Source organism: Sceloporus occidentalis, unplaced genomic scaffold (assembly GCF_023333645.1).
Source record: "Sceloporus occidentalis isolate IW3139 unplaced genomic scaffold, rSceOcc1.0.p SCAF_7, whole genome shotgun sequence".
NCBI classification, from domain to species: domain Eukaryota; kingdom Metazoa; phylum Chordata; class Lepidosauria; order Squamata; family Phrynosomatidae; genus Sceloporus; species Sceloporus occidentalis.
This window is the reverse complement of record NW_028316987.1, coordinates 64,525,400-64,546,264: the sequence shown is the minus strand read 5'-3', so window position 1 is coordinate 64,546,264 and position 20,865 is coordinate 64,525,400. Positions and strand designations below refer to the sequence as shown.

The 20,865-nt window shown below is 38.7% G+C and overlaps 1 protein-coding gene across 11 annotated transcripts in view; it reads left to right on the top strand.

Moving 5' to 3' along the window:
• The window catches only part of PHF14 (PHD finger protein 14), a 168,550-nt gene that overhangs the window by 60,252 nt on the left and 87,433 nt on the right, over positions 1-20,865 (top strand). For 10 of the 11 annotated variants that reach the window (XM_089533164.1, XM_089533162.1, XM_089533155.1 and 7 more), the window contains 2 exons: positions 11,668-11,718; positions 11,841-11,962. In XM_089533164.1, coding sequence (XP_089389290.1) covers positions 11,668-11,718; positions 11,841-11,962 — 173 coding nt within the window. Of the gene's footprint in view, positions 1-11,667; positions 11,719-11,840; positions 11,967-20,865 lie in introns of those variants that run through there. The other variant, XM_089533161.1, reaches the window with a different exon arrangement.

Genomic DNA, 20,865 nt, shown 5'->3' with positions numbered 1-20,865 from the left:
CAAAATCTGCTGTCCTGTAACTTCAAACCATTAGACCTGGTCTTCCCTCTGGAGAAGCAAACAGCAGGCTTGCACCCTCCTCTTTGTGACAGCCCTTGAGGTATTTAAACAGTGTAATCATGTCATCCCTGGTCTTCTCTTCATGCAGCTAAACAAGCCCAGCTCCCTCATTCTTTCCTCACATGTTTTATCGAAACCTTTTATCATCCTTGTTGCTCTTTTCTGAGCTTGCTCCAACTTGTCTGTATCTGTATCTGGGACCTAAATGTGGTCCCAAAACTGAATGTACTCCAGATGAGGTCTGACCAGTGCAGAATATAGTAGGAATATTACTCCGCTCAACTTGGAAACTATGGCCTATTCCAGACTGCCAAAATAAAGCTGCTTCGGGTCTCTTTGGAAGTATGCTATTTAAATGATGCATGGGTCCTAAGAGTCAGGAGGTTGCTCCAAACCCACACTCCATTCCTAAGCACTGGAGGGCAGCTTTGGTGCCGCTTCTGGATTCTTAGGGTGCATGCATCATTTAAACAGCATGCCTCCAAAGAGACCCGAAGCAGCTTTATTTTGGCAGTCTGGAACAGGCCAAAGGTTCTATTAATGCATTTAAAAGATATCACATGTCCTTGCATCCCTGAACAGTGACTGAAGCATAACCAATTTTTGTCCCATCCTCCAACTTCCCTAGAAGGTACCTTCACATTAAGTATTATATGTTTGACATTATTTATATTCCACCTTTTCTCCAGCATTGGACCCATATATGCCTTAACTCCCAAATGGGAGAAAAGCAGGATGTAAATAAAATAAATACTGTAAGTGTAACTTTGTTTCATTTCATTTTACTGCAGTTCATTTCACAAATCACAACCAGATCAGTTTTCCCAAAGGTCTGTTTCATTGTATTTATAGCATTAATTTTCTTCCCTCTTCCTTCTGTATGTTAAGTTGTGGATGTAGAATTGTAGAGGTTGACAACTTTTGTCGTTGAAGGGCTATAGTGATGGTGTTTGAGTAGCTGAGGAATGACGAGCCAGCAGTGGACTTTCATAGTCAGATGAACAGACAGACTCTTTTTCTCTGATCATAGTTACACACACGCAAGCACTGTCATCAACACTCATTTATGCTCTCTGATTAACATTCAAATTATTTTCCTTGCACCCTCTTGAACACCCTCATCTTTGGGACATCCCTCCATCCCCACTTATCTTCCTTGGTGGGCAGGTAAAAAAAAGTTTCTTTTTCCCCCAGTCTAGCACTGATAGAAAGTACAGATTGTTTTGTTTCTGCACTAACAGCTTGCTTTCCTTCCATGTTAAGTTGTCAGGAAAAAAAGCCTCCTCATCCCTGAGAAGCATATCTTTTCCCCCTATGAAAGCTGTATTTGATGAGTGTGAGCTTTGAAAAGTGCTGTATACTGTCATCCAGATATTATGCAACACCCCTTGCAATGCAGAAAAATGGATTTGTCTTGGAGGTGCACATTTGGCCAAATCAGTGGGTGAGGGGCATGGATGCCGTCTAGGGCTCTTGGAAAGCCGCAAGAGATTCCCTCTCAAGTCTGAATGTAGGTTGTGAGTTGTCCATTTGTGATTTGTGGGCTGTACAGACCAGCAATTTGAGCCAGCATCCCAGCGAAGTGGGGGCATGGCCCAGACTCTATCCCAAGCCGCCATCATGCTTCCCACCCAATGACATGGAAATGCTTCTGCAGCACAGCATTTATACATGCTGTGTCGAAGAAACAGGAAAAAACCACTGCGGCTGCATTTTGCTGCTTCTTTTTGAGCTGGCAAATCGCCAGATTTGGGCTGCAGTGTGCAGTTGCTGCAGCCTTGATCCAGTGCTCAAAGGGGCGGTGGCAAGCCACTCCTTTGGGGTCATCTGTTCAGCCCCTTTGGTCCCACTGAAATCTTTGGCATATGAATTTGTTAAGTCTATTTAACACATAAATTTTTATGTCATTAAAATATGACTAATGCAGTTGGATTCAACCCATTATTGTTTATATTACAACTTTATTTTGACACAGAAGTCATTATACTAATCTAGTATTTGTTAGACATGCAGAGGCTGTGTAGGAGATCTAGAAATTTTTTCACAGTTTCTTCTCTGGCAAGAATTAAAATTCTACAGTTACAGTTGATCCTAGTAGCAAAAAACTGCTCAGGAGTTGATCAAGTGTGCCACCTACTGTCTGTCTTCCTGATCCTGTTTGACATGACATATTTTTACTCTTTAGTGTGTTTTTGACTGATAATGCAAACTTAAAATTGACATTTTTCTTTTACTTAGTTTTAGTAAGGCAATGCCCATCCAAACATAAATGGGGCAAAGAGCTAACAGCTAAAGAAGCTAGGATTAGGAGCTACCTTACAGATCACAAGTATTATAGGAAATATTTTTACTTATTTTATTTTAGTTACTTTATTTTGACTTGTGTTCTTTTTATTGAAATGTTTCATGCCATTTAAGTAAGAGTGGATAACTGTGTTCACTATACATTCTTGGACTGCCATTCTCATCCTAGCTGTTATAGGCCATATAAATGCTTGCCTTATTTGTAGATAAATTCATGAGATGAATTGATATGTTCAGTGATGGAATTAAGAATTTCTTAATACCATTGTAAAGGTGAAAAGGTTTCCCCTTTGACAAGATTGTTTAGTCGTGTGCGACTATAGGGAGCACTGCTCATCTCCATTACTAAACTGAGGGAGTCAGCATTGTCAAAGACAACTCTGTGGTTATGTGGCCAGCACGACTAAATGACAAGGCTCACAGAACATCTTCCCACCACAGTGGTACCTATTTATCTTCTTGCACTTTTACATGCTTTCGAACTGCTAGATTGTCAAAAGCTGGGACTAGTGACGGGAGCTCACCCTGTCACTCTGCGCTTGGGTTTTGAACTGCTGATCTGCCTAATGTTGGAGTCAGTGTCTTAACACTAAGCCACCACATCCCTAGTAATTTGGGGGGGGGGGGGAATGTAGATCATGCATATTACACAGTCATTATTTTCTTTTTTTGCTTACTTAAGTGTATAGGCAAGGATCCAACATTGTTCATTTGCCTATAGAAACAGTCTTGTCAGTGGAAGTAGATTTCCCTGCCCCCTGGCACTCATATGCCCCAGGTTATACTCTGGAACACTAAAAACCCCTCTAGAGCAGGTTTTCAGACAGAATGGAGGACTGGAGGAAAGGGGATAATCTCCCTGCCCATTGTTTTGCTGATCAAACTGCTTCTGACACTAGAAATACAGTGCACCTGTGTCATACGCAGCTTTCAGCATATGCTGATAGCCATGGCTGGAAGAGGCATGGCGCGTGTGCCGCAGGCACAAGTCCCATTGTTTTCAATAGGGCTCCTCCATGTGCAGTATTTCCCTTATGCAGGGGAAAGGATCCCCTGCGTAAGGGAAGGGCGCACTGTACATTGTTTTACCTGGCCATGGAATTATTCTTCTATACTCATTCATTCATCACTTTTATTAAATACTGGTTTTGAAACATTTTAATCCTTAGCCTCTTATGCATTTGGAGGCATTGATTTTTGCCTGCCTTTATTAATTATTTTATATTTAATTTAAGACATATTTTAAATAAAAAGAAAAATGTAATAGCAATAACAAAATATATCATTAAACTAAACTAAATGCACCTTCATGGTAAGTCTAATCTGTCATTTTGTTATTGCTATTATATTTTCTCTTTCATTTATTACACTACAGATCATAGGAGAGGCAGTGTGATGTAGTGGTTTAAGTGTTGGACTATGACTCTGGAGACCAGGATTTGTACCCCTGCTCAGCCATGAAATCCCACTGGGTGATCTTGGACTCAGACTCAGAGGATTGCAATGACAAACCACCTCTGAAGAAAATGCCAAGGAAAGTCCATGATAGGATTGCCTTTGGGTCACTATACGTCAGAAATGACTTGAAGGCATGAAACAACAACAGCAAACAAATCATAGAGGAGATACAGATTCAGAAGTCAGTCATAAAAAAGCTAAAAAATTATTTAAAAGATTGTGTGTATATAAATGTACATTTAGGCCACGCAACCCTATGGGCAGCGTCAGGTCCACCAAGATCTACACGCCGGGACGGAAGGAACAAGGGCAGCCTGCCATCCCATGCCAGCTTGCTTTGGTCTGTAGCTGCCCACACTGTGTACATAGGCCCCCTCCTGCTGCCCTGGCCTGGGCAGGGCCCATCCTTGACAGACACTGAGAAATAATTTTATTATTTCTATAAATGTTGCTGCTTGCTGGCCAATAAATAAATAAATAAATGTACATTTAGATGGCAATCTTGGCAGAAAATTTAAATTAGTGGTTCAAGTATTGGAAAAATTTAGTACGTCATGATTTAACTTTTACCTTATTTCTTAAAAATGCATTTTATTGTACAAAAAAGTGCAACAGGTCTCTTTACTACCATTTGTCTTGGATGAAACCGATTATCTGGACCCATTTCAAACTGGCTTTAGGATGGGATGCGGAGTCGAGTCTGCCATGGTCGCCTTGGTGGATGATATCAGTCTGGGCCTCGACAGGGGAAGTGTGACCCTGTTGGTGCTCTTGGACATCTCAGCAACATTCGATACCATTGACCATGGTATCCTTCTGAAACGCCTGAGAGAGTTATGTATCGGGGGCATTGCGCTCCAATGGCTCCACTCCTATCTCTCAGGTAGATTCCTGATGGTGATGCTGTGGAACAGCTGCTCCCGTAAAAGGGAGCTGACATCTGGTGTCCCTCAAGGCACCATTCTGTCACCCATGCTGTTTAATATTTACACAAAGCCGCTGGGAGAGATCATCTGGAGACATGGGGCGCGGTATGATCAGTATGCTGATGACACGCAAATCTATTTCTCTATGTCCCTGACTGTTGCAATGACCACGGATGGCGTCTCTCCTCTGAATGCCTGCCTGGAGTCAGTAATGGGCTGGATGAGGAAAAACAAACTCATGTTGAATCCAGAGAAAACAGAGGTACTTGTGATAGGAACCCCTGGTCCAGGGATGGAGATTTGCCAACCAGACCTGGACGGGGTCACACATCCCCTGAAAGACGAAGTTCGCAGTTCCAGAGTCTTCCTGGACCCGTCTCTACAGTTGACATCTCAAGTGGAGGTGGTGGCCAGGAGTGTGTGGTACCAATTTCGGTTGATACGTCAACTGCGCCCCTACCTGACCCAGGGGAACCTTGAAGCTGTGATACATGCACTGGTAACCTCTCGCTTAGATTTCTGTAATACACTCTACATGGGGCTACTCTTGTACCAAGTTCAGAAGCTTCAATTCATTCAGAATGCAGCAGCCAGATTGGTCACAGGAACACCTAGTTCAGACCCTATTACACCAGTGTTAAAATCTTTACACTGGCTGACTATCAGCTTCCAGGCGCAATACAAGGTGTTGGTTATCACCTTTAAAGCCCTACATGGCTTGGGCCAAAGTTACTTGAGGAAATTCCTCTCCCTACACAATCCGCCCCGCACTCTCAGAACATCAGGGAAGAATTTGCTTGACTATCCAAAAGCAAGACTAACAACAACTTCCCATAAGGCATTTACAGTCGCAACCCCCAAATTGTGGAGCAGTCTAATAGGTCAGGTGGGTAGGCCTGCTGGAAGAGATCCATCTTATTGCACCTTGGAGGCTTTCAAGAGGGCACTTAAGACGGATCTCTTCTGGCAGGCCTACCCACCTGACCTATTATGATGACCCTGAAACAACCCCATCCGACTATGACAAGATGAAAGATAGATGACAAGCTAGCTTTTAGAAATAATTGTGATATTGTGATTTTATTGAATATTGTAATGTGTATGTTTTTATGCTGTGATCCTGCCTCGATCCACAGGGAGAGACGGGAAAAGATAAATACTTATTATTATTATTATTATTATTATTATTATTATTATTATGCACATGTCTTCATACAATTTTGTCTTATCTACCTTCTTGCAGCTAAATTATGCTAACCAATGCCACTTCTGTAAACTCTTCCCGTTTTTTTACCTGACCAAAGTTCCTCCTGCCCTAGGCCTTGTTACTTTTCTTTTTTTAGACAGGTTTACCTCTCACTTGCCTTTGGAAAGCCAAATGATTTGTCAATATTTTGTTGCTGATACTGTCTTCCTGAATGTGTATGGATATCAGTTGGAATATTACAGCAGCTGAAAGAATATAAGATGGTTCAGACATTTTTCTATATAAATTTGGTGCATTTTGTTATATGTCAATAATTATGCCTCTGTACAGTATTTCATTTTGGTTTGCATTCTCCTGAGCTCTGACTTTAAAACGACCCTTTTAGCAACCCACCTTAGTTATAATAGGGACATGATGTAATCTTCAATAAGATGTCACAAGACCTAATACTGTTGTGTAGATAGCATCTTTAGGATGTCACCCCAAGGGTAGTTGTAGATGAAAGCCCATCCACAGATGGTCAAAGTTTTCATGATGCAAGTCTGAATTAATTATGTGTGGTTTTAATTAAAAAGGAATAAAAAGTACCAGGTGCTACAACTATGGCCCTAAAGCTAAAATCCGGGGAGGGGGGGGGAGCACTCTGATGCGTTTTAGATAGAAAACTGATTTGTGTATGGTGAATAATGTAAATTAGAAGAAAAAGCTACAGCTGGTACATATATGTGCTACAGAGAAAATCAAACAATGCTTGACAAGTGTATTCATTAAGCACATTACAGAATGTGTAAGTGGGAGATTTTTAATGGTCTAGTTGCTGTTGTAATCTTGATATTGAGGAGTATAGGGTGAGATCTGTCTTGCACAGTTAATATGGGTCTTAGTCAATATGAACAAATTCATTTTCCTCTCTGGATTAATGAACATCATAAGGAATAGAAATAATAGGCTCAGTTTCATGAAGACCTGTTCCTTAGCACTTGACAACAGAAAATACATCTAACATCACTATCATCATTTACTGATAGAATTAAATTTGTGTATTCACCTTTTACTTTCCTAGAGGAAAGGTGAGATATAAATTAAATAATAGGTAAAAGTAAATAATTAATCTTGGCTAGTAGGGTGGGTGTGGAAAAATTGTTGGCTAGTCTGAAGATTCTTGTCTTTCTTTCTTTCTTTCTTTCTTTCTTTCTTTCTTTTTTTGAAGGTCCTAATTTGATTGACATACTGTCAGAAGAATGCACATAGTTTGTAATATTCTATTTTATGTACTGTATGTACATAATGTACTGTATGTAGATACTCCTAACATGTACCATGTACTGTACTAGCTGTAATAACTGTAGATACTCCTAACATCCATTTCACTCTGGATTTTAGTTGGATGTTGGAGCTGACAGTATCTTGACCAATCTGGTGGTTGGCCTATACTGGGAAAGATGCAGGGATTATGATCCCATTGATCTTTCTGGACTTCTTTATGACTTTCCTAATATCCTTCCAGATCAGTTATGCGAGGTTGGAGGAAAACCACTACTTTGTAATAGCTCATTTTTTTTTGAATATTTGAGAAAAGGATGCTAGAGTACTCATTGTATTCCCTGTAGGAAATAGAGGCAAGCATGTACGCTCCGCTCCATCCCCTCCCTGCCGCTGTGTAACTGGCCCAGCTGATCTGGCTATGAGATGACAGGGAGAGGAAAGATAGGCAAGCATGCGTGCTCCTCTACAATGCCTCCCTGCCGCTCTGTAACTGGGGGGGAAGGGTTATTCGTGAAATTTTTGCATTCACAGGAGTCCTTCGCCCCTAACCCCCACAAAAACAGAGGGACGACTGTAGTCTAAATGGTAAATATAAAGCATACATATTGAGTTATTATAATCAAATGTTGGACTACAATATTTGGCATTGAGCATCATAAAATTTCCTATGAAGTATCATGTTGAACAATATCATATCTTTGCATTTGAAAAACATTATAAATGAGTGAGTGAAAATGAGTGATCATTGGAGCTGTTCAAAGCAAATGTCCTAGTCCCCTCCGCTTAATACAGTAGGGTAAAAAGCTGTTCTTTTTAACTGTAAGGCTTTTTTTTAAATGTAAGGTTTTGAATGTTTTCTTAAAGTACAACAGAAGCAGATTGTCAACCTAGGCCCATCAACACATCCTTGACATTACCTTCTCCCACCCTTCCCACTGATCCCACATGTAAGACCATAATAGCAGTAAATCCTACAGCATATACATATAGAATCATAGAATTAGATGGACTGCAAGTCCAATCCCCTGCCTTATATGAATAAACATTCAACTTCTGCTCATAGACGTTCAAAGGAGAGTCCACCACCATGCAAAATGGGGAAAAAATTAAATAAAACATGCTGTATTCTGTGCTGTGTGTTTTCAAGTCATTTTGGTTTGAGTATTGAACTACAACTCTGAATATCAGGGTTTGATTCCCAGCTTGGCCATAGAATCCACTGGGTGATCTTGGGCAATTCACACTCTCTCAGCCTCAGAAGAAGGCAATGGCAAAACATCTGTGAACAAATCTTGCCAAGAAAACCCCATGATTGCCTTGGGGTCGCCATGAAGTGGTTTAAAAGGACAAATAAGACATACACATTTTAAAACAGTCCGCATTTGAGATTCATGATCTAAATATTAAATAATTTCTGGAAAGGCTTAGCCAATCCAATCTAATGGGAGACATTTCAGATGAGATGATCACATCGTAACATTTCTAGTGGAGTGATTCTTAAATATTGGTAAACAAAGAACTGCTAGATTATGGAAGTAATTGAGAAAGATTAGCATATCGTAATGAAGGATTTATGTTGCATTTAAAAAAAACCACCAAGGATGTTTACTGTCAGGTTGGTGTAAATGGATGTTGACCAGTTTTAATCAGGCTTCTTGTGACATTGTGGAGGCTATATGGAGCAATATGTAAAAAGAGTATTTAGCACAATCTGTATTTCTAGGTATGACTTGCTTGCTTGATCTGCAAACGTACCAGGACATTTTTGTGGCTCACTGCTTTGTTCTTTTTAGTTGGTTTCCTGTGTATGACATTGTAAGTATAAACTAAATTAAATTATGTTGCACTACCAATTGGCAGTGTTAAAGTAGTTGCCACTTCTGGTGTGATAACCATTCCATCTGCTATATGCCAGTAGCCAGTGAAAGCAGATGGTGTTACACTTTGTGGAAATATGTTGCAGATTTCCTTTTTTGTAAATGAAGCACATGAATATACAATTTGTTTTCCATGCTTGCTTGTTTCATAGATTTTTTTAAAAAAAAAGTTTTAGTACTTCCATATGTCTGTGAATGCTGATATATCATTAGTATTGTAGCTTCAGGACTATCTGCCAATAGCTGTTGGCATTAGTGTGTTTCTGCATTTCAGTCCACATTAATCTAAAACTGTATAACTTGACATAAGGGGTTGACTTAATTACCCTAGTTAACATTGAGCAGTTGGAGTTCCCTAAGTTCAGAAGCACTTCTTGTATTTAAGTATGATTGAGTACCCGAAGATCAGAGCTGGGACTGAGACTTGTTTGGATTCCCAGGCTTGAATCCTACATGTCACTCAGCAGAGGTCAATTTACTTAAATTACCTGCTCAGACCTCCTCCCCCAGGCCAAATCCAGCATGGAGTTGAATGCAGAAGCTTTATGCACTCCATGGACTTATTTTTTCATACACTTTATTCACAGGATCAAGTGCTTTTTGCACACCATGAACACACTGCAGTGTTTTGTTGGAGGGTTTCACTTATTCTTATGGAATAGAAAATAAAGGGTACGTAAGTTAGCAATCTCACCATAGGTATTTCACGTAGGAAGACATGTTGGACTACTGTCATCAGATACCCTCTCCATTGCAAAGATCATCAAAGGGAAAGGAAACAGTAGCTCACCCCCATTGTGCTCTGTGTGACCTGCTGCTGTGTGTCATACAGATGTGAATAGCTTTGAATAACAAAAATAAGGACAGTATCATCCTAGACAGAAGTGGCTGGAGAAGTCATAAAAGGCTCTATTTAGGTGAGTGGGATACATATGGCAGCAGTAACTAAAATGAAATGCTCCCCTATCTCTGGTTCTGAGTGCCCAAGATGGCTTTCAGTTTGTGAATCTTGAACAACAACTGAGAGGAAGTCAGGATATTAAATAACTGAAAATACATTTTTAAAGTAATTTGAAGGGGTCTGCTGTATGAAGAAAAAGAAATTTAAAATCTCAATGGGAGCAAAAGCCCTAAATTGTACCAAAAACAGCTTTCGGGGAAAACAGCCAAAAATGTTTGCTAAAAACAAAGATGAGTATAGATATAAACCAAAACACATGCTCCTTAAAAGTTCTATATATATATTCTACTGAAATCAAACATAACTTATGTCAGATGAAAATTTGTCTTTACTTTGGTGTATAGGTATTTAGAAACAGAATTCATTAGGGCCAGTATGGCATAGTTGGTCAAATATTAGGCAAAGATGGCAAGCGACCAGGGCTTAAATCCCTGCTCAACTGTGGAAATCCACTAGATGATCTTAGACTTAGAGGAACGCCATGGCAAACCACCTCTGAATAAATCCTGTCACGATAACCCAGTGATAGGGTTTGGACTAGTTGGAGTCTCCTTAAATGTACATAACAGCAAATCTGAACCACTTAGTCTGGGCTATTCATTGAAAACTCTGCTGTTGCCATGTCATAAGTCATGCCTTCTCAACCACAGCCCCTGACCTGAATTATAGAGACAACAAAAGGTATTTGCTTTGGGATTTGGTTTTCTAATGCTATGTTTTTAAATGGTCTCACTAAATAATTACTGAATTAGCAAAAGCTACCTTTAGGATACTTTTGGAGATAGGGATTGGGTGGACACACTGTTTTTAATCTTGATCACATTACAATATTGGATTTCTCCACTGATTTCTATGAGCAACTCTTTACCTTTGGGGACTTTAAAAAAGTATCTTCACAGAGTGAACCAGAAATATTCAAATATGAGATGCTTCTCTGTGTCCTTTTTGTACTGGTGTGTCTTATCTTCTGTCTTTTTTGTTTTGTTTTGTTTATTTCTATCAGAAAAGTGAAGAGGAAAGAAATGGTGCAAAGCACAAGGGAGGAAAAGACAGAAATGCAACTGTTTACTTTCCACCCCTGTCTTATACCCTCTGTACTTTTTGCCATTTTTCTTCAGACTTTCCTCCCCTGTCCGTACAACCCCTGCAGTCTATTCAGGTGCATTGTGAAGTTTCTTGGCCTGCTGGGACCACATCCTCCTCTTTACAGGTGCCAGTCAGTAGGGAATTCCATTCCCCTGCAAGCCAGCACATACTTTCTTTTCTAATGGACTCAGTATTTTGTAGCAATGGAGCATTTTAAGTCTCCACTGACCTTTCACCTCCCCCCCCCCCCCATTATTCTCATTTCTCAGGGTTCCCACCCTCCCCTTAGGACATTTGTTTTGGTACTTCTGAATATCTTGCAGTTTTCCCTAGCTTACTCTGTTTTGTTTGTGCCTGGTACTGTTTCAGTTGTATAAAGATTGGCATCTTTATCACCTTTAAACACAGGATATAACGATACAATAAATACAGGAAACAGTGAGCAGGTCTTGTATATATGGAGCTTTGTTTTGTTTTGTTTACAGTGAATGACAATTAATTTAAAAATATATTTACTTCCAGAGAACTAGAGGACGAAAACGAAGCTATCTTCCTGAAGAAGAAAAACCTGAGGTTGGAGTATTATGATTTTATTTATTTTAAGTTAAATTGATAGAAGTGTTGCCATTTAGATGAACAGTATTTTAAAAACTAAAAAAGTTGCTTCTCCCCTCCCTTTTTTACCCTACTGATAGGAACGTATTCCTAGAGAAAGAAGGCAAAGACAGTCTATAGTACAAAAGAAGCCCAAATCTGAAGATTTAAGAACTGAATGTGCAACATGTAAGGGAACTGGAGACAATGAAAATCTAGTCAGGTAGGTTTAATGGTGTAACCATTTCCCAAGGGTATTAAAGGTCCGTCTTCATCACCTTTTTATCACGGCTTTAATGAATCAAATCTTTAAACAGAATACTTTTTTTAAAAAAAGAGTTTTATTTGTTTATTTAGAGGGAAACATTACTTCTGAAACAGTCATGATACACTTATGACTGGCCACACACCCTTACATAAAGTGTCTTGATGCAACTAAGCAGAGTAATGTTTTCTGACATAAAATAATTCTGTGTTGTCAAAATAAGTTTCCGGGGGTTTATCAGAGGTCATAAAGATAACCATGGCAGTCATTTTGACAGCATACAACAATAACAGTTACTGATCTTCTACCCAAGAAAGTTACATATGAAGTTGACACTTTAGCTCTAAGATAATTGTAAACTTTTCTTTTAAATGGCCAAATGCTTTATCTCAGTGCAATCTGAGGAATGCCTCATGATTATCTGTTTTTCCTCTGATGAACAGCAGTAATGATCCAACCTGTTAAGATGTTAGAAAGTAACCTTTGTGATTCAGACTTCAAACCAAAAAGCTGTGATTATCAGATAATGAATTGTAGCTATTAACTGCTAATGCCCAGATGAGTGGTTTGTCCTTGGTTTTATAACTGATTCTTTTTCTGCATTGTGAAAACAGAAGGAAACAAGGAATTTTCACTTGACTTTTGATGCCAAATAAAATATACCCAATATAAATATTTGTTCTTCTCCTAAGAAAACCTGCCTTAATATTACTTTTGTTGAAATATTAATCGGAAAAAAAAAACCCCACTTGTCATCTCTGCAAGGAAATGCAAAAAAAAAAAAAAAAAAAAAAACCTTTAATTTTGTCAGGAACAATACTGAACTTTTAAAAAAAATCATATTATGGTCAGAATCTTGTGGGGTTACTAAGCTGTATACCAGCACTTGACACCATTGGTGCCTCAGAGGTAGGTGTGGAAAGAAACATAGAAAGAAATCACAAGTGAGCTAATGAAGTATGATAGTGTGTACTGTTATGATAATTCAGCATGTAAAGTAATGCATGACAACAACTTAGTTGTGATTCACATAAATAATGTGTATTTACTTAGAATGAAAGACTTTGAAATCCATTATAATTTTTTTCTCTCTCTCAAGGATTTCAGAACTACAGTAAGGTCAAGCTAAATACTTTTTTGTTTTGTTTTGTTTGCAACATCTGACCCGCCAGTAACAAGCTGCTGCTACATATCTGCCTTTTCTGAACTAGGCTCTTTTTTGAAAAGTACAACTTTCGATGTGCATTATAGGGCAATTTACAGGAGATGCCTTGATAACAGTGTTGTGGCCCTGGGTGTCAGCATTCCTCTTAAGTTTTGCTGCCTACACATGTTTATGGTTCAGTCAAAAAGGAGAGCATTGTTAGAAGTGTACAAGCTCATTAGAGCCATTCCCTACCCCACATTGTTCCAAATCCAGTATTCAATGTGTGTTCTTAGGACTGCATTAAAGAACAAACCTGAAAGAACAAACTAACTTTTTATTTTTAAAAAAACCAAACTCCTGGCATTTACTGCAAGGCGTTCCTTGAACATTTGCCTTCTGCATGTCACACTTGCAGATGCTATGGCCTGAAAATTTATGTTAATATAGCTACCTGTAATAGTGATGTAGTTGCAATATAATTTTTTTGTAGAGTCACTTTATAAAGGTGCTCTGATGTAACAGAAATGTCTAATGCACTACAATTACTGAGCTGTTTCAGTGTTGTTTGATATGCAGTCTTGTTCTGTAGTTTTATAACTCATAGAGCTCCTCTATTAAAAACTTGGGATTTGCTCCTTATAACTCTTACTTTCCAGAAAGTTTTCACCAGTGTTGCACTTAAGGAATAGTATTTAGTTTTGGAAGAATATGTATTGGGAATAGCTGTTGTTTTCAAAGAGCACCACCATTCTAACAAATACCATTATTAAATGCACTTCTTTTCTCCAGCAGCCAAAACTGTTCTCAATTCTATCATCTATCAGTAGGCAGGCTTTGTTTTAAGATTGTACTGTTTTGTTGTGTTTTTTAAGGGTCAGAAGGACGGTTTCTCTTCTGTCTCTCAGCAGTAGCTAAAAGTGTTATTGATTGAACTGATCTTGCTTCTCAGACAAAGGCTGTATTTAAGAGGATGTGTGTGATCAATTGAAGCCATATGCCCTAAGAAACCTCCTAGTTTATGTGAAAACTTCAGAACATTATTGAAGCTCACTTTCTATTTTTCTTTCCAAGAATCAAGGGATAGTTTTTACAAAATAAATCTAAATGATAGTGCTTCTCTTCCCATCTTTGTAAGGTTAATCTAAAATAATATTTGCAGTATGAGGAGTGTGAACATCTCGTATGTAATGCTGATAGTATGTACATCTAGAATATTAAATTACATCATGTTTTGTATAATGCTATGTGTTATTTTCATGTGCGATGTTGTTTATATAGATGCCTGATGATAGGTGGCTATATAGGAATTAAATTACTGAACCTCAATCCAAACAAGATTTAATTATACTTACAACGTGAAAGGGAACATGCAGCTTTAATTTGTTGTTGTCATGTGCCTTCAAGATGTTACTCATGGCAACCCTAAGGGAACCTATTATGTGCCTATAATTCTCAAGGTACAGTTTAAAATGATAAATACAGTGGTACCTCCTTATATGCGGATTTGCCATCCGTGGATTTGAGCATCCATGGATAGCAAGCCTAGGTTGTCCCCAATGACGGCACACACGCACCCGTGCCACCATTGGGGACAAAAGGCTCTCCTTCCCTTCCTTCCCCTCCCTCCCTCCTCCCTCCCTGCTTTCCTGCTTCCTCAGAGGCTTCTGCCCCAGCTTGGCTGTGGGGGCGGAATCTGCTGGGGCCGGGAGCAAGGCCGAGGCTCGAGTCTCAGAGCCCCAAGCCTAGCAACCAACATGGTTCTAAAGGAGCCAGTGCCAGAGCCAAGGCTTGGGTTTCATAGCCTAGAGCCTCCGTCCTGGCTGCTGGGCCTGGGGCTCTGAGACTCAGGCCTTGGTCCCGCCCCTGGCACTGTCTGCATTCTTTTTCAGTTGGTCCCATTGTGTCTCTTTCCATTTCCTGTAAATTTTTTCTCTTGCTCTGCCAACCTGATTCCCTTCCCTGGTTTAGTCAGGAGAATTAATACAGAATTATTTTAGAGCTAAAACTGAATTTATTAGGGATCAGAATGGAGAAAGAAAGATGGATTAACTGAGGAGAAGAGAGATCTTACCGCAGAGAGCAAAAAGTGCACATGAAAAGTTTAAAAAGGGGGTAATCCAGATGAGCACTGCCCAGCAGGTCTCTGGTAACAAAACAAAAGGGCCAATTTAAGGAATTTTTTCGAGTCCAGGCTAGAGTGATTTGGAGGCATTAAAGCTGAATTTGGGTTGTAAACACAGATAAAGAATTATCAAAGGCGCGTTACAGACGGCCCAGAAGGGGCCGTCTCACGCCGCCGCCGGTTGCAGCGTCCGGGAACTGCAGCAGCCAAACGGCACGGTTCCTGGACGCTGCCAAGAAGGAGAGCGAAAATCGCACTCCTTCTTGCTCCCCGGAAGAGACACCACGAGGCGCTAGTCACGCACTCGCGGAGTCATTTCCTGGGTGCGACGTGCGGATGCTGAGCATCCGTTACGTCAAGATGGCGGCGGCCGTGTGGAACGGCCGCCACCATTTGTTACGGACAGAGTCCGTAACAGGAGTAGGGGCGTCTAGAAGAGATGCCCTTTTTAAAACTGGGACGTCCTGAGGACGTCCCAAATGGTGGTATGTAACCTGCCAAAGACAGGGTATTAAAGTCAAAGGCATAATAGATTGAATTCATGCACCTAAGTGAAGAAAAAAGGCAAACAGGGTAGTAAAAAATGTTACTCATTCTTTAAAATTTGACAGAGAAGCTGTGGCAGTGGTTAAATCTCCATGCATCCCTTGGCCTACGATATTGATGTTAAGGATCCCAAGGTGGCAGGCAGGCTTTGTTTCACTAACAGCAGACTGTCTAGGAGAAGACACAAAAACGTAGCAAATGCTTAAAGAGAGCTGTTCGAGCTATTCTTACATGCTAAACAAGACAGTAGATTTTTAATAATTATTTGAAGAACATATTTACAAATGTGCCTAGCATGAGTCAGCCCAGCCTTGAGGAGCATAACCAGGCACCTAAGCAGTGGTGTGACCAGGCAGTCAATATGACTGCGGATACAAAAGTGAATGTAATATAGCCTCTGCTGCCACTGACTTCCAGGAATTAAGCTCCATTTTCTAACTAGAGGCAATGAGTTTAGAAATTTTAATCCAATGAATTTGTAGTCACAGATGAGTTTAATAACTTTAATGAATTTGTGGAATACATTGAAGCTTATGGAACCAAATATTAAATAGCACAGGGATTTGAATAAGGAGGAGATTGGTGAGAGCCAAAATTTACAGGAGGATAGTGGTTCACAAAAGGAGATTATGGTTAGCAGGAAGAGGAAATTAAACATGGATGTAGACCACAATGATTGTTTAGTGGAAATCAGACAAAAAATGTTCTGAGAACTCAAAACATGTAGAGAAATGACAAAGGGATGAAGATTTAGAAGCACCAGAGGATGACTGGCTGGATTGTATACTAGAGAAATACATCATTAGTGGGGAGTACAATTTCGCAGAAAAGGATGACTTCCTTATCAAGTGTTTTTAAATAGGTCCTTCAGGAGTTTGTTCAAAAAAATATAAACATTTGGTTTAGGCTCCTCCAGTAATGGCTCCCAGTTGTAAGATATTAATATTAAGGAGAGGATAGCATCAATTTTAAAGAAGCAGTTGCCACAGGGAGTTGAGATGCTACTGTCTGAGATGTTCAATGATTTAATATAAATTAATTGGGGCACTCCATAGAATATGAGGCACTGTCTTGGGTACAGAAACTATTGGTATTTATTTATTTTTATTTTTAATATTTTTTTTAATTAAATGGAGTTCCTAAAGCTCCCAGTAGTGGATGGTTCTATAACTGCTCTTACTTCTGATGTGATTGCTCCAAAGAAGGTGATTTGGTGCATTAGAAGTAGATGAAAGGAAGGCTGATGCAGCCCTAAAGAAAGTGCATAAAACTTCGACTTTAACGATAAGGGTATCTATAGCTACTTTCGTGTTTACTTGAGAAGCAATATTATGGGTTCAAGAGATAATGGAGAGTCAGGATTTCAGTGTGCAGGCATTACACAAGATTGGATAAAGTTTGGAAAGCCCTCAAATATGTAGCCAACATGGGGAATGATTCCACTGCATTTGCAACAAGGAATATTAATATAGTATTGGTAACTGGGAGATAAATATGGCTATGGCTACAGCACTGGTAGGCAGACCAAAAATTTAGGAATAATTTGACATCTGTTCCTATTAAAAGGAAGTTGCTTTTCAGGGAACAAGCATTAAAGAGTGTTTTGTTAGACAGTAAAGAGAAGAAACGGATTATGCTTACCTTGCATAGAAAGACAATAGATAGAAGATTTTTGATTACTAACTGCAGCTAATTACTTTTGAAGAGTAGTCTTCCAAGCTTTGGTTTTGAATATTTTCTATAACTTATTTTTATTTATATGCTTTTAAAAGAATATTTTGTTCATTGTCACACAACAGAAAGTTTACCTAACAGTTTACATAGTAAAACAGAGCATTTGAAACATACCCAAAAAGTATTAATTTTAACATTTGCCTTACAGTTTTGTCTCTGCTCTTTGTTGAGCAGACCATTCGTTCAGGTTTAACATTAATGATTTGGTAAAAAATATTATTCTGTTTTTACATATATTAATATTGACAATACCTGTGATCCCCTTTGAAGAATGTATTGTTTCTCCACTTTTACTAATAACATAGCTGTCTGTCATGGATGCTTAATTAATTCATAAGTAACTATTAAGGCTGTAGACTCAGATATCTTTAGGAATGTTGCACATGGCCTACATACTTGGACTATCATTGCTTAGACATAACTTATATTAATTTTGACTAAGATAGAATACGGTGGATGAGAAGGAAGAAGAGGCTATTGTTGCAGACTGCTGATACTTTATCAAAGAAACCTGAGATGTGCAGAGACACTTTAAAGAATCCATAAAGTGGGAAATTGACAGAATTTGAGGGTGTTGAATTGCCCCCCAGGGAACCTTGGTGCGCCACACCACACTGCTTTACTTTCTGTATTTGTTTTAAACTTCTAAATAAATATTGCTAAACATAATCTCACTCCCCCACAGGATATAAAGGCCTTTATTGTAGGCCTACAAGATTTAATTTCTAACCAAGAAGTCAATCAGAAGTTATTCAAAGTAGGCCTAAAATGGCCCAAGGTGCACAAAACATGACAGACACTTATCATCTCAAGTGGATGTGATGGCCAGGAGTGCTTGGTACCAGCTTAAGCTGATACGCCAGCTGCATCCCAACAGGACCGAAAGGACCTTGAAACGGTGGTACACACACTGGTAATCTCTCACTTAGACTTCTGTAATGCGCTCTACATGGGGCTACCTTTGTACCAGGTTCGGAAGCTTCAATTCAAAATGCAGCAGCCAGATTGATCACTGGAACTTTCAGGTCAGATCATATAACACTTGTCCTAAAATCCTTACACTGGCTGCCAATTAGCTTCCGGGTGCAATACAAAGTGTTGGTTGTTACTTTTAAAGCCCTACATGGCTTGGGCCTGAGTTACTTGAGGGAACGCCTCTCCCTACACAATCTGCCCCACACCCTCAGGACAACAGGGAAGAATCTTTTAGACTACCCAAAGGTCAGACTAAGTTACTTCCAAAAGAGCATATATAGCTATGACCCCCAGGTTATGGAACAATCTGCCTGAGGAGATCCTTCTCATCATGACCCTACATGCCTTTAAGAAGGCATTAAAGACGGATCTCTTCCGACGGGCATACCCGCCTGACCTTCTATAAAGAACTTTAGGAAACCCCGCTTCCGATCATAACAGCATAACTGCCTGCTGCCCTGCGATTACTGTAATTGAAATTTTTATACTTTGTGATGTTTTTATGATATGTATTTTAGACATGATTGCCTGTATGGAGATTTTTGGTTGTAATCCCGCTTTGATCCATTGGGAGAAGCAGGAAAATACAAATAAACTTATTATTATTATTATTATTATTATTATTATTATTAATGTCTACATAACATCCAGACATGCCAAAGTCTTGTTTATAGGCCTGTGAAATTGTATACGTAGATCACTTTGTAGAATGTTCCATTATAGTTGAAAGCCTCTGTCCCACAGTTTATGTCCTTCTTCTTTGGATACAATCTTTTCTCTTCTTTAACAGATTAATTTTATTTGTTACTTAGCATCCTTTTTCCAAACACAGACATACAAAACATTTAAAAGAATAGAAATAATTCTTTTTTAAAAATATATTTTTATTAGTTAATTACGCATATTAAGATACATCACATATAAAACATATATACAAAAACAAGACTCAATAAAGAAGTAAAGAAAAAAAAGCACAGAGCTGTAACATATATTACACATGTAGAGTTATTCCTGTTCTTAATCCATAAGAATAATTTTCTGGGACCTCACTACTATGTTTCATAGAAAGTTTCATTTTTGTTTTTCTATTAGACTTATCCAAAAATAAGAACCACAGACACCATATAGAGTAATAGAACAATAAATCGTCTAGTTCCTACTTACATAGGAACTTATATACATTTGTAAAGCATATACATCCTTTACTTCTTTGGTTGGGTCCAAGTATTAAAGAGATACTCTCTATCACCATACTATTTCTTATACCAACAAAAGAATAGAAATAAATCTCAATCAAAGAGGAAAAACTAATTTCTGAGTAGTTATCTCTGTACAGTTTTTAAAGAAAAGCTTGTATTTCTGATTCTGTGACACATTTTATATAGAAGAATACTGATGCTTTTAATGTTTACAAAATAAAATGCAAATAAATAATTTTAGCAGCTGCCACATAAAAGGCTGAGTTATCCCCAGGGAAAACTTATATTAAAGGATATGGTTAAAGAATTTACCTAAAATTCAAATATTAGGCACTTGTCTCATATTCATAAGGAGTTAAACTTGCACAAAAGTAAAAGCTCTTTGTTGGTGATCATAAAATGATTCTCAGAATTACCTTGTTTTGTTTTTACAGTTGTTGCTGAACAATGAATAATATAATGACATGCGAATTGTGGAGTAATGTAGCATAAAAATTTATGTTGCAGGATTTTGCTTGCTTAAGGGATGTGCCAGGTTGTGAAGGCTAGAAAAAATGGGGTGGGGGGAGCAAACTTTTCATCTGTAGGTCTCTCCTTCCCCTCAAAAAATGTGAAAATGGATTATGGAATATTTTTTTAGAATGATGAATAAAATATTTAAGACCAAGTGCCCATATATTTAACTACCATGCCCACATACATGCACACACACATTATTTCTAGAAACAATGTTGGAGATAAACTTTTGGGTAGGACAATATACAATATCTCTTACTGCAATTCCTTGTCTTAGTTACCTTCTCTCATGTCTTTCTTTTGAAATGAGTGTTTTATGTCGAGTTAGCAATATGGAGCATCACATAAGGCAAAGTAATTTCCTTTGTTTATTAGTGTTGATGGTTCACTTTCATTTTATTTGTGCTTTTTGTTGTTTGTTTTGGTGATGTTGGCCTGCTGCTCATAAACTGGCAAACCAAAGATTTTCTTATTTTTATTTTTATTGTGTAGTTCAGACGCTGCTATCTCCATTTATAACAACAAACAAATGTAAGTAAATTTATTAGAGAACCGGCATAGTGCAGTGGTTTAAACACTGGACTATGACTTTGGAAACCAGAGTTCTTGCTCTTGTGCCAGG